Consider the following 14,439-nt stretch of genomic DNA (forward strand, 5'->3'; position numbering starts at 1 on the left):
ATTATAAAATCTGAGAATTAGAAAGGCTTTTGAAACTTACCAATCTAAAGAATCCCAATTTTAAAATGAAGGAACTGAGAATTTCTTTCAAATATTTTAACAAGTATACACTTTGGTTTTTATAACATCAGTCTTCTCTGACAAACATATGTGCATAATTATATGCACAATCATACACACACACACACACACACACACACACACACACACCTGCATACAGACCTGAGAGGTTATAGGCATTTAAAATATGTTAAAATAAAACATGTTTCCATTCTAAATGCCCATGAAGTACTAATATAATTTTAGCCATACAATCCATTTAAATTACATATATGTCTATATCTGAAAATATCCTATAATTTATCTATATAAAATAAATTACATATAGATATAAAATAATTTATACATAAACTTATCAAAATGCATGTTTTAAATGATTTAACAAATAATGTTTTGAAAATGTTTTCATTGTCATGTTTTCAGAATGATAATATGCAATGTATAGATTAGGAATAAATAAAATATGTGATTATTTATGTAAAATTCACTTTCCATATGAGTACAATTTTCATAAGAAATTAATAACATAAGACATTTCACAGAGTCACAAAATAAACAATAAAGGAAAAAATTAAATTGCTCTCAAAATAATGTATGAAATTCCAGGGATGTAAAGGCTATGACTTTCAAAAACATTTATTTTAGAATTCAAATATTTTAATTGTCTTATGAAAGAATGTTGTGACATAATAAATAAATTTTAAAAACTTATTCAAAGATCAATCTCTTGAAAACATATTCAGTGTCATTCTTCTTTAATTATATTTATTATTCTTATTTTTTAACCTCAAGTTTATTATTTTAATTTTGGTGAATTTTAAAATTTTATATTTTTATTTTGTAAAAATGCCATTCATGAATTGCTAGAGCTTAACAGTCAACTATCTTTTACAAAGTCTTATTTAGTGAATTAATATATTGCCTTTCTTTATACAAGATAAGAATCTTTTTTTCTTATAATATGAATGGAATTATTGCTGATTTCCTGTGCATATATGCGTTGAATTTCTTCACATAAATCTTATGTTTCTTTTGTGCCCACAAAGACATCTGGATACTCATCAGAAGTGTAAATATCCCAACTAGAAGAAAAAAAAATTATCCTTTCTTATTTCTATGGTGAATACAATAACTTATTTTGAACAAAGAACCAGTATCAGACACAACTTTTAAAACATTTCTGAAATATTGCAGTTTCTTATCAATATCCTTACATTCAATGACTAGCATAATGTATATTCAATCAATATTTATTGCATTTATGAATAAAGATACAAATACATAGCAAGGTTCAAAATTAATTCACATTTTTAATATCTTACTGCTATAAAATACTTCCAAATATAAATTTTTGACCTGAAATTTTTTTCAATAATACATTTCCATATGCATGTAATATGACTTTACATATATAAACACACACATGATGTGATAAACCACATTAATTATGGTTCAAAATTGTACAATGGAACAAATAGATGAAATATATATTACCTGTATTTCTTCTAATATATAAAGAAAGCACTGCAATCAAATTTCTACCATGCACTAAGATGCATATATTTGAAATTTCACATTCATGCTCACCAGTTATCCCTTCTTAGATTCTCATGAAAACTTCCATAAATAAGACATACAAGGGATTGTGTAAGTGTACAAAAGAAAGTTTCAAATTAAGTGCATATTACCACTATTTTTAACAAAATCTCGTTGCTTTATATACTTGAATTACATTTCCTAGCTTGGTTACAGCAGTAATCATATAGAGATAAATGATGTTTCAGTATTTTTAATACTACTAAAAATAAAAATAAAGAAGTATTAAAATCCATTTGCAAACACACCAAACTTAGTACAACAGTATCTTAATCTCAGAAACCACTCTTTTTTTAAATATTCATGCACTTTCAGTAATTGTCAATAAACCTGTCAATTCATTTTGAGTAATTGTCAATAAAAGTCTTACCTGGCAGTGTTTGTGTCATGACTGTGAAACTAATCCATGACCCAATCTGTTAAATTAAAACATAAATTAACACATGCATACAGTTAATATAATAATTTGTTCACTTGTGCACTTAAACAGGTAATTTAAAAGATTAAATTATTAGAAAATGTAGATATTTCCAAAGCTAATACTTCAATTTTTACATATGAAAGTCCAAAATTCCAAAAATAGTACCCTATCCATAATAAAATAGAGAATATCATCTTAAAAACTTGGATAAATATTAAAATTCTCAAAATCTCTAATGACATTTTATATAAAGTGTTCAAACTACTTAAATGTAGATACATTTATGCACAAATATTCTTTTTCTTACAGTGAAAATAGTGGTTGAAATATACTTTTTAAATCTATAACTTGAATTGAAATCTGTATCTCTGAACCCATATCTAGAGATAAAACGAATATACATTTCATAGTAGATCATTATATATGATAATGTATTTTATATATATATATATATATATATATATATATATATATATATAAACATATAATTTTCACATCATCATATAAAGTTCTATAATTTACATTTATGAACAACATACCTCATAGGTGTAGTTAGGACAAGAAACCAGCAAAAACAGCCATGTGAAGGGGTTATAATTTGGACGTGGAAAACAGGCATTATTTCCTTTTAGAAAGTAGAGTAAAATGTCAATGATGTCACATATTGTAAATTTGATTATATGCTTGTATAATACTAAATTCCTGAGAATAACTACATACCCCATGAAATTACATTGTATATTTACAACAACCTATTTTATAAATTGCTCAGAAGAGACCCAATTTCAAATATTATGACCTTTTTGACTCAGATAAAATAGCTATCGTTTTTGATCATATCTATAATTATAGTGCTGTAACATTGCACAATACTTAAGGATAATAAAGTCCTCAATATTTTAAATAAAAAATATTTAAATTTATTTTGTATATTATAATAGCTGCAGCAGTGTTATATGCTAAAATTATAAAGTGTGCTTTGACAATTGCATGCTTCTTCACATTCTCCTTTAGTGTCATAGAATATGTGTTTGGCTGAGATTATCAAATACCTCAAAACTCCCTTTGTATTAAATTAGCAAAAACCCAATGGAAAAGTTATAAGAATGCCATTTATATCAAAGGAGTGTGAAAATCTCTCATAAAAAGATTAAGTTGAAAATCAGTATAGTTAATATTCAGAAATACCATATAAATTATTTCTTCTCAGCAATTAAGAATCTTATTTACAGCTCTCATTATATTTAGCATATTGTCACTTGATTTTTGTTATTTTTTCCTTCAAATTTTTTCAAGAAACATTTTAGAAAATGAAATTTATAATGATATGAAGTTGAACTTTGAGCTGTGACATTTGTAAAATTAAATATGAATTATAAATTTACTGTTTTATTCTCCGTAACAAGATTTAATCAGATAACAAATCAACTAATCTCTTTTGGTTGTAACTCCAAAGTCATAATGAAATGTCAGTATGTTATTTTCAAAATTGTAACTATGGTTGAAATATCAAAGTAAAAAATATATTAAGCACTGTGCAGATTTCATGCACTGCTCATTTCAAGATAAGGGCAAACACAAATGCCATTTAATACCAGAGATTATCTCATAAGATCTATGTAAACACCTTTGTGTAATGTGCCTATAGTAATCAAAAGAGAGATAATTGAGGAACTTACCCCAGTTATAGTCATTGAATTTCAGTGGTACCATATGCACAAAAGATAATTTGGATAAAGGCCTCTAACTTATGGGTTTTCAGCCCCTGGAAGTGGGGGCATGATCAAGAGAATACAAGTTCACATTTCTTCTAAATGTAATTTGTAGATTAATGGATATGTTTTATGACATAGAAAAACATATATAAACAGAAAATGTTGTTTCTAGTGTATATAGTTGGTATTAATTGTAATAGTATGTAAGTTTAAAGATTACTAGTTTTATACACACATTCTCCATGATGTTTCTAACCTATACTTGTTATGATAGTGTTTCTATAAAATGAAAATCATAAGATTCCTTTTCTTTTTTCTAAGTTGCCCTGATAACCTTTAACTTGTGATCCTGCTGCCTCAACCTCTGGAGTAGGATTACTGGTGAAAGTCAGAAGGCTCTTCATATTTAATTTCTCCACAACCCAGATTTTTCTTCCAGAGGAAAGAATTTATTCTGTTGATTCAGGAAGTGCTCCAGAAAGAACACCTTCATGTCTTAGCATTTCTTGGATTTTTTGGCTGAAGAAAGCAATCTAAGGCAAGGTCATCCTCTCTTGTTGGTTTAGTCTTCATCAAATATTTGATCAATACAGTAAAAGATGACTCAATTCAGAACAATGTTCTTTATTCATTCTTATATTAGAATGCCCCAAATGCTCCTTGTAGATACTTCCTGAGAATGCATTGTTATCATTTTTTTACATTAACATGATTTCTACGTTGTTGTTTATGAAATTACCTCCCTAAAAAACTTCTGAACACTAACCTTCACCTTTGCGTTGGCATCTCTTGGTTGTCACCAAGAGTAGCTCTAAAAGCAGATGCTAGAATGGACATTTAGAATAGAATAACCTAATAAAGAGCCTGCAATGAGTACTTCACTGCTCAAAAATGCAAAACAGATAGTTTCTGATATAAGATAGCAGTGCAGGTGTGAAACCTTTTATTAATGTAATATTGATATGTTATATTGATGGAGAGGAATGTTTTATCCAATATAATTCAAAGAGTGGAATGAAGTGGTACTTTCTGTCAACATACTTGACAAAACAATTGCTAAAACTGAATCTTATAATTGGCAATTAAAAGTGAAATTTGAATATTAGAATTCTTCCTAGGTAAAACGTAAAGACATCTTACCTTTTGCAATGAGAGGCCACAGAAAGCTGAATACCAGACCTAGACCCAGTACTTAATTATAAAAGTGGTCAAGCTCCAAGGATTAGACAATTACATTTGAAGGTTATCCAAAAACCTTAGAAGATCTAGATTTTCATGAACTTCATGAGTCTATAGAAATGACTCACTTGTCCCAATTACACCCTAATTAACACCCCTTTACTGAAAGTCAATAAAGAAGAAAATATGCTACTATAAATCTTCTTTAAGTTCCTCCCCATATCTCCTCCTAACCTTTGCAGTAACTATCATTATCTTATTGTATTAGCTACCTAAGGTTTTTCTGGATTGGCTAAGGGAAAAAGAGATTATGTTCCAAAGGAACTGCAGGACCTAGTCAGTGTGAACCAACATACCAGAGAAGAATACTTGTGTGACTGGATTTTGAGGGTACTTGGTAAAGGAAAAAAAAAATATATATATAAAATTGAATAAAGGCAGGTTTATAATTTCCAAGCACTCTACTTAGTATTTAGCATAGTATATAGTAGTGTTATGATTAGCATTTAGGATAGTATATAGTAGTGCTAAGATTAAACAAACACAGTATTAAAATGCACATAGAAGAATGAACAAAGTATCCACCCACCTTAGTGAAGAAGAAAACACATTCAGCACAAACACACACACACACACACACACACCACAAGCATTTGTGAACATCAGGGAACATAATCACACACAAAAAAACTCCAAAACTTAAGTAGATATTGAAAAAACAGGAAGGTAAAAAATAAATTAATTGAACTCAAGAAAAAAAACTGTAAAAAAAGAAAAACAACCTCAATAATATGGAACATTTTTCAATTTGCCTACAGGTGATTATCTACTAAGTGTAGATAAAAAAGTTAATCCCACAACAACAAAAGATAAAAATAGAAAGTGATGAAGATGCTGGAGGCATATGATGTATAACTTCCCTTACATTTCACACTATAAAAAAAACTAACTTTAAAACCATACTTCAACACAATTTTCTATAACTAAAATAAAATATGAATCAGCCAAGTAGAAGATTACCTAAAGTCCTGGGAAAACTGATCTGGAATTACCAACTCTGTCACATAACCTTAAAAATTAATAGACTGTTCTGATAAAAAAAAAGTCACCTAAGCCTTAGGTCAAAAAAAGACCAACTCAATCAAGAAAAGAAAATTAGGATGGGATATGATTTCTCAAAAGAAATATGCAAAGCTAGATGAATTGTGGAGTAAATATTATAATACGATGGCTTTCTTGCATGCATAATTTTAACATTGCAGGCTGTCTTAAAATTTTCATTTTGAAGTAATCACATCATACTCCAAATAAATTAAAGAGCTTGACAAATTGTTAGTAAGCCAAAATTATGACTGAAATTTGTGATATAAATAACATTAACAAGTTTAGCATTTTTATTAAATTGTATTGTGTTTTTCTCTGCACCAAAAAATATTAGACTCTCAGAAAATTTTTATTGGAGATTCACATGCCTTTAAAGAGAGTCAGTATATACTATCATTTTAAAACAGATAAAAATAATATTTAACCCCTTTATGAAAGGTAAGCTATACTTCAATATAAATGAAGACAATAAACCATAAGAGCATTTGCACTATGTGAAATTTTCTCACCATGATAAATCATGGCATAGAATTTTTAGATATCCACACACATTATTGATGATCAACAAATTCAAAAAGTTGAGTAGTAATCAAAATTTTATGTAATATAATAAAATATATTCTTACAGCACAGATTTTTCAAATATTCTATGATAATAAATTTACTTTGTAATGTTGTATATTTTATTGCATTCAGCAATTATTTGGGAGAGCATTATCATGCTTCATCAGCCTATCAAGAAAGTGTGAAAAAATTCAGGTAGATCTTAAAACATGCTTGAAAACATAATTCTGCCTTTATATTTTTAGCTGGATCAATAAACTGAAGTCCAAATGTTGACAATTTCTACTTGAAATTTACAATAAATATATGTACTATATAGAAATTGTGGTATATTATTAAATCTAAACGAGAGGACTGACTTAACAAAGCCATCTTTAAATAGCACACACTATAAACTTTTTAAATATGTATAGCTATTAAATTTAAAATATTCTTCCAGGCACTGCCTATTTTATTGTGATTGAGTTTTGGCTTTTTTTGTTAAAAAGTTCAATTTCATTAGGAAAAAAATTAAAAAGATATTTGAACTATCAAGGATTATATAAAAATTGGCAAATCAGATCAAGATTGTGTGTTCAGGAATTTGAATATTCATCAACTGATTTTGTACTGATTTACTTCTTAATCATGAGAATTTTTATCACATATTTTAGTGTGATTGTTTGGTTTGTGTCAATGGAGGGTGTAGCTGAAGACCTGCACGCTGCATTTTAAGGGAATCATCTTTAGGGAATGTCATTTAGTTTACATATTTGGAAAACATATATAAAACAAACAAACAAACAAAATATGTGGTACATTATTCTTATTTCCAACTGTTAATATTCTCCTTAAAAAAACCTGAAGTAAAGCTTTTTAAAATAATTATCAACAAAATTCACTCTAGGAAAGATAAAACACAAAAGAAACGAACCTGTATGATTGGGATGAGCCAACATCACATTGATGAAGTGATTCCCAGCTTCACAAACCTACAACATATAAATTTTTCAGTGTGATAAAGAGATAAACCAATGCCTATTTTTTTAATAAACTGTATTCTAGACAAAATAAAATCCATGTAATATGTTAATTCCAAAGATGCAAGACAAACATTTTTACTTGTAATAAGAAAATTTTAAAACAATGTAAGCAACTATTTGACTATATTGAATATAAAACAACTAGACACAATGAAAAATTCTGAAAATGTACTTTATCTTTTTTGATAACCAGGTTCAAATCACCTTATTAATCAATTAGTGTTTATTATTAGCTTAAAGCTTGTTACTCTACATAGATTTTCTTACCATGAACACATAGCGCACATTGCAGAAGACAGACTTCTTACAGTATTCTCAGTTAATTAATGCAGTAACAATCTTCTCAGAGTCAGTGAGGAAGGGTGAATCCCAGTGGTTTCAGCTCTTAAAATGACTATTGTAGGCAGTACTGCCCCACAAGGACCCTTGCTGCTCATATGTCATTGGTCCTCTAGATCTTGGCTCTTCCACTAATGTTCTGTTATAGGTCACTATAATCCTCTGAGAAGATCAAAGACTTACCACAGTCTCCTGGGTCTAATAATATTGAAAATTTGCAATATCTATCTTTTGAAGGTGAGATAATTCCTTTGTTTGCCATATTTACCTTATCTGGTATGATAAGGTATGAGTTCAACAAAGAAATACTTTCTTATTGATAGTAGATTATTATTCAAAACCATTATAATTTAAAGCCACTATCATTTTAAAAGTAACAAATCCCCCAAACCAAGCATCCTTTAAAGTTAGCTCCTTTAATACTTAGTCTCTTAAAACGTATCTGATTTCTTATTTTCTTTTCAAACATTTTTGTATGCATTTCTTCACATACAAAAATATTTTTACAGACTGCAATGTCTAGGTAATTCACACAAAACAGATGGCATAGATTTCAACATATTTTAAATTTTAGAAAAGAAGTAGATTGAAAGAGAAAACCCAAATCCATTTCTCCTTTGTAAAACTGTTATTTGAAATAATCAACTTAGATAGAACTGTTCTTTCAGGAGATAACATTAAAAACATATTGAATATACTAAAACAATATTTGAAGATACCCAAAACAATATAATTATTAATTTCATACAATGATAATTCCACAAAATAAGAGAGGCTCCGATTTTTAAGTCATCATTAGGAATATAAAGATGAATTTTGAGTTTTCACTTAATAAAATTTTTTTCATTTTGGTTTGTTTGTTTCTTGTGTTTTATTTATTTTGTTTTGTTTTTACCTGTGACTGTGGGTAAATATAGGATTTTAGCTACATGAGTCTATGTTTTCACACCACATCTTTCATTTACTAGTTGTGGGAGACTCAATAAGTGAATTAGAAATTTTGAATTTTTTCTTGTCTCTTAAATGCAAATATTAATTCTTTTTTCTTTCTTTTTTCACAGTGCTGGGATTTGAATCCTGCACCTCACACATGCTAGGCAATTACTCACCACTGATCTCTATCCCCAGCCAGCTGCAAATATCAATTCTAAAATCTAGAGACTTTATGATGATTAATTCAACTACCTGACATATATTATTTGCTCAATAAAGCATGTGATAATTTTAGTTACCTATGTAATCACTAGTAAATTATTATCCTACATTGATCTTCTCTAAATTTGTCTCATTTTCAACTTCACAAAACAATTAATTGTAAATTAATGATTTGTTACATGAATGTTACATGTATACATTTTGTATATGTGTACATTTCAATATAGATATCATGTCATACTTATTTTTCATCACTTACAATGCAAAAGGAGATTAAAATATTTATTAAGAAACAAAATATCTTTGAAATTATTTTTTTTCATCTGATGAATATGTTTGCTTTGAGATTATCAATATTTTGGCCATTTTAAACCTCAACCCATTTTCTTCTTCCTGTTCATCACAACAAAAGTAAACATTGAAATCATAAATATTCTACTCAAAGTCCAGGCCATAAGATTTCATATACACAGCCGGAGTATTCATGTATTGATACATAATTTATCATTGAGTGCCCTTCCCCAAACATACCAGTTACATACTAAAATTAAAAACACAATATAAAGTGAGTGAAATGTGGTAAATTGATAAGCTATATTTTTCATCTTGCAATGTCCTGATGAAACACTTATCTATATATTCTCTAAGGTTGGGAAAATAAAACAACTGTATCTAAACCCTAGAAATGATTAATTTACTATCAACTTAGAAATTTCATAATGGATTTTTTTTCTTTTTCAATATATTTTTATTAGTTCTTTTTAGATATACATGACAGTAGGGTACATTTTGACATATTATACATACATGAAGTATAACTTATTCTAATTAGGACCCCATTCTTGTGGTTGTACATGACATGGAGTTTCACTGGTCATATTCATATATGAATATAGGAAAGTTATGTCCAACTCATTTTACAGTCTTTCATATTCCCATCCCCCCTTCCCTTTATTCCCCTTTGTCAAATTTATTGAACTTCTACTCTTCCCCTCCATACTTCCCTTGCTGTGTGTTAGCTACAAAAATGAATGACTTCCTAATGGATTTTAAGTAATTAGGACTAGCAGTAATTTTCATCTTAAGATTCAGCTTTAAAACTCTGTGAACTGTAATAGAAGTCAGAATAATAAGCGACCTGCATAAATGTTGTTGGTATAATTTCCCCTTAGGTTAGAGCTGAGTAAAATTAGAAAATTCTGTTGTGCTCTAAAACTCAGTATATGATTCCATTATTTACTGGTTAATTTCAGAAAAACGTTAATATGAAACACTGATATGCTGCTCAGCATGATTTACACATTTACAGTATATTCATTATTAAACTGGAAGTCTTCATTTACCACATTATATGTTAACAAAATGACTTAACTAAAATTTTAGGCATTTACTATCATTGCTCTTGATATACATTATTTAAAGCTTAAGCTATATTAGATAATAAAATTTTCTTATATAATAAAACAAAACATATAGTCCCATGTAACAAATAACAAACATCATAGATAACGAACATACAGAAACATGACAAAAATACTAAAGCAACATCATTCAAATTTGCTAAAAAAATATTTAAATAAATATACAAGTAACAGCATGATTTCCTGCTTTATAGTAGTTTAACAAATTAAGTAATATTATGTTTGACTTACTAATATATAAATTGATATCAATTTTTACATAATTCAATCAATATACATGTTTGGTTCCATAGAAAAGTCTGAAGAACAGGACTGAAAGAATTTGGGAAGACACAGGCCCTGGGTTCATTCCCCAAAACCACATAAAATAATTCAAAAAAAAAGAAAGATAAAACATTGAGGACAGACTTTTCTTCATACTGAACTAGCTACATTGACAATTTGGCCAAAATTGTTTTGGGGATGTTTATTTGGTATACTTGTAAAAGTTTTTGCTCTTAGAATTTTATAAATCGGTGACTTTATAATAGGAAGAATCACTGACTATATTTTTTCAATGGTTATAATAATTAAAATAATTATTATTCTTTATAAGTGACTACAACATTTTGATTAAAAGATTTAGAGAGCTAATGAATTGATTATAGGAATTTATTGAATTTATTTCATTTTATAGCATTATATATAATATATTGATACAAAAATAGATCTTATCTTCTGTATGACAAATCTTCCAAAGCAAAGTATTTTATGTTCTTAATAACACCAAAATTAGAGCATGAGTAGCAAGTAAATATTTGATACATACCAGAAAATTGATAGCAGATACTGTGACTTGCCTATTTCCAAATGCTAAAAAGTAGGAAAAGAATTTGTTATGCAAACACTTTGTATTGTCACACTACAGATGTAATTCACAAAATGTTTAATGGCTTCATGATCATGACTATTCCCTAACCAGCAGTATGGTGAACTATATTATCTACATGTTAGGGTGATACTAAAGTGTAATTGTTTTTGTTGAAAATAAAATACTTCTTTTCTAGTGCTATAAGAACATTTAAAGAAAATCTCTAAAATTAATTGGTGTAATTTAGCTCTTTAAAAAATATTTTATCTCTCTCATTTCTCATTTCTCATTTTAAAAGCAAAACTATAATGGCCTAACAACATATAATAATACCACATAAAGCTTTTATTTAATGTCTAACCATAAACATAAAATGTTAATAATAATCAGTATTTTGCATCATTGTTTTTAAATATTCATTACTTTAATTGGTCAAATGTGTGGGAGTGTTTTATAACAGGCACTATGTTAGCTGGTTTATATAAATATATGCATATTTATATATAAAATGTATTTATATATAAAATTTACATTTACCTATTTATATATAAAATGTATTTATATATAAAATTTACTACTTAAATTTACATTTGAGTCCTACTTAAATTTACATTTACATAATAATGTTCAACTACAAAAGAAATAGCAAATTTATATTTTAACAAATATTTTCGATAATTTTTTGTATAAAAAATTATATAAATTGTCTAAGCTAGAATTTTGAGGTTAGCAATTTAGTGTATGGTTAGATGAGAAGAAATTCTACATACATGGTGGTGTATACTGTGGATGATTAATGTAGTAGGCAATCCAAGAAGTGAATCCCCAGTAAAAGGCACAACCCTACAAATAGACAAAGTAAAACAGAAGTTATGGAAACTATACTTGTCAAATCCTCTAAAGCCAGCTCATATATTCATTTCATACACTGAGCATTTTTTTGTATGAAAAATTGTATTAATTGTCTAAGCTAGAAAAATATATTTCTTCAATTGATAAGGGAGCATTTTAAAACTCTATATCACTGAGGATATATATTCCCTTGTACCACTATCATTAACATTAATGAATATTTACAATATAGGTAAAAAGTAATTTTTATGTTTTAGAAAGATTTCTCAAGAATGGTTTTGTATATTAAAAATATGAATAAAGTAAAAAAATTATTGCTGCATAAAAAGTTCTAACCATAATTGGAAAAAAATGAATTATTTAATCATTAGCAAATATACAACTTGATTGATTAGAACCTCTCTAATATAGGCCAGATTTATGAGTACTGGATTATAACATACAGATTGTCCACCAATAGAATAAATTTGATTGCCTTCTGTCAAAAATAAATAAATAAATAAATAATTGCTTTTTTGCATGATGTATCTTTTCTTAGCATTCTAGGGTTTACTGCTGTGTTACAACAAGCGCAACAACAACAAAATTAGATGGGGACATTTTAGAAAGCTGATATTTGCCAAAAATCAGGGTATTTGTGTGCGTTTGAGAACATATCTTTTAAATAAATTTCAAAGTGAAAATCAAATTAAATTTAAATTTGAAATGTCAAATCACAGTGACCAATGGTGTCCATTATAAGTTTTTAACTCAATCTTTCAAAAAATTTCCCATGTTTGATAGCTTTTGGTTTGTTGATTACTGTTGCATTCACCTTTTCTGGGAAAAGGAAAAACCTTAGTATTACACTATCATTTTCATAAATAAAATAATTATTGTCATATTAATCACATACAAGTGTGTATTTTATGGGTATTCATATGTGATATTTATCCTTTTCAAGAGGCACTTAAAGAATCCAAATTCAGTGCTCACTCTTCCTAAAATGAAAAATGTTCCTTTGAGTATCTAGTTGATCTTGTACGATAAGGTCCTGGCAAATCTCTCTAAACTTTATTGGCTGAGGGTAGCTCAAATAGAATTGCTCAAGGAAGGACATTTCAGGAACATAAGTTTTAATAAATGTTGACACAATCAGAAAAATATAGTCTTGAGGAAAAGATGATTCAAAGCTTAAAGATTTGCTAATGATCCATATACTTATTTTCTCAATAATAATTAAAATACAAATAACATTAAATCCCACCTGTATCAAGTTTTTCAAAGGTGTGTGTCCTGCAGAAACTTTGTGAACAAATAAAGTTTCCAAAAGATATCGGATATAATGTATACAATGGAAGAGGCAAGCCAAACTGAAAAAACAAACAAACAAACAAACAAACATAAACATAAACATTAAATTCTCTCACAAAATTTTTTCTTGCTTTGTGTTAATTATTTTACATGTTTGTTAGTTTACCACACTATCCATGTATTAGAAAATATTGATTCTGGTAACCAAACACAATATTTACTTTTATATTTTATTCTAGAATTCTTCTAAAGTTAATAATGAAATAACAGTTGTAAGAACTGTACTTCTGAAAATGAAAATCGTTTATGATATAAATTCTAAACTGTAATGCCCACACTTGTCCCACAAATAATCTAAATATCATAACTGCAAATGCCTTCATACCAAAATGCCTGGAGATTGAAGTAGACAATTTAAAAATTTTTAAAAAGTAGATTTTTAAGATTTATGATTATGTGCTTCAAATAGATGCATTTGACACTTAATAATATACAGAATAATTTTAATGGTCTGGTTCTTCTTTAGAAGGTAGTAAAATGGAGAAAGTTACAATTTTATTTTCTATAGAGTCATTAATGCATCATTTGTTTTTCTTTGTATAGGATGTTGTAATATTTGGTCTTTTCATATATTTGTTTTTGTTGTATTCTAAGTTGCTGCCTCTTGTCATTTTAACGTAGCTATTATTTTAAAAGTAAATATTAAATGTGACTTACAGAAGTATATCATTTTTAGAAATACTAAGAAGGGGGGCTGGGAATGTGGCTCAGGGGGTGGCGCACTAGCCTGGCATGCATGTGGACTGGGTTCAATCCTCAGCACCACATACAAAACAAAGATGCTGTGTATGCCAAAAACTAAAAAAAA

General features: G+C 27.9%; 1 protein-coding gene across 1 annotated transcript in view; it reads right to left on the reverse strand.

Moving 5' to 3' along the window:
- Positions 1 to 942: 942 nt before the first annotated feature.
- The window catches only part of Tecrl (trans-2,3-enoyl-CoA reductase like), an 84,048-nt gene continuing 70,551 nt past the window's right edge, over positions 943 to 14,439 (reverse strand). The window contains exons 6-12 of the mRNA XM_076864754.2: positions 13,525 to 13,630; positions 12,197 to 12,269; positions 11,385 to 11,428; positions 7,553 to 7,610; positions 2,617 to 2,702; positions 2,027 to 2,072; positions 943 to 1,142 (exon numbers count right to left, since the gene is read on the reverse strand). Of these exons, the coding sequence (XP_076720869.2) occupies positions 1,015 to 1,142; positions 2,027 to 2,072; positions 2,617 to 2,702; positions 7,553 to 7,610; positions 11,385 to 11,428; positions 12,197 to 12,269; positions 13,525 to 13,630 (541 nt within the window). The 3' untranslated portion in view covers positions 943 to 1,014. The remainder of the gene's footprint in view (positions 1,143 to 2,026; positions 2,073 to 2,616; positions 2,703 to 7,552; positions 7,611 to 11,384; positions 11,429 to 12,196; positions 12,270 to 13,524; positions 13,631 to 14,439) is intronic.

Source organism: Callospermophilus lateralis, chromosome 8 (genome assembly GCF_048772815.1).
Source record: "Callospermophilus lateralis isolate mCalLat2 chromosome 8, mCalLat2.hap1, whole genome shotgun sequence".
Lineage (NCBI taxonomy): Eukaryota > Metazoa > Chordata > Mammalia > Rodentia > Sciuridae > Callospermophilus > Callospermophilus lateralis.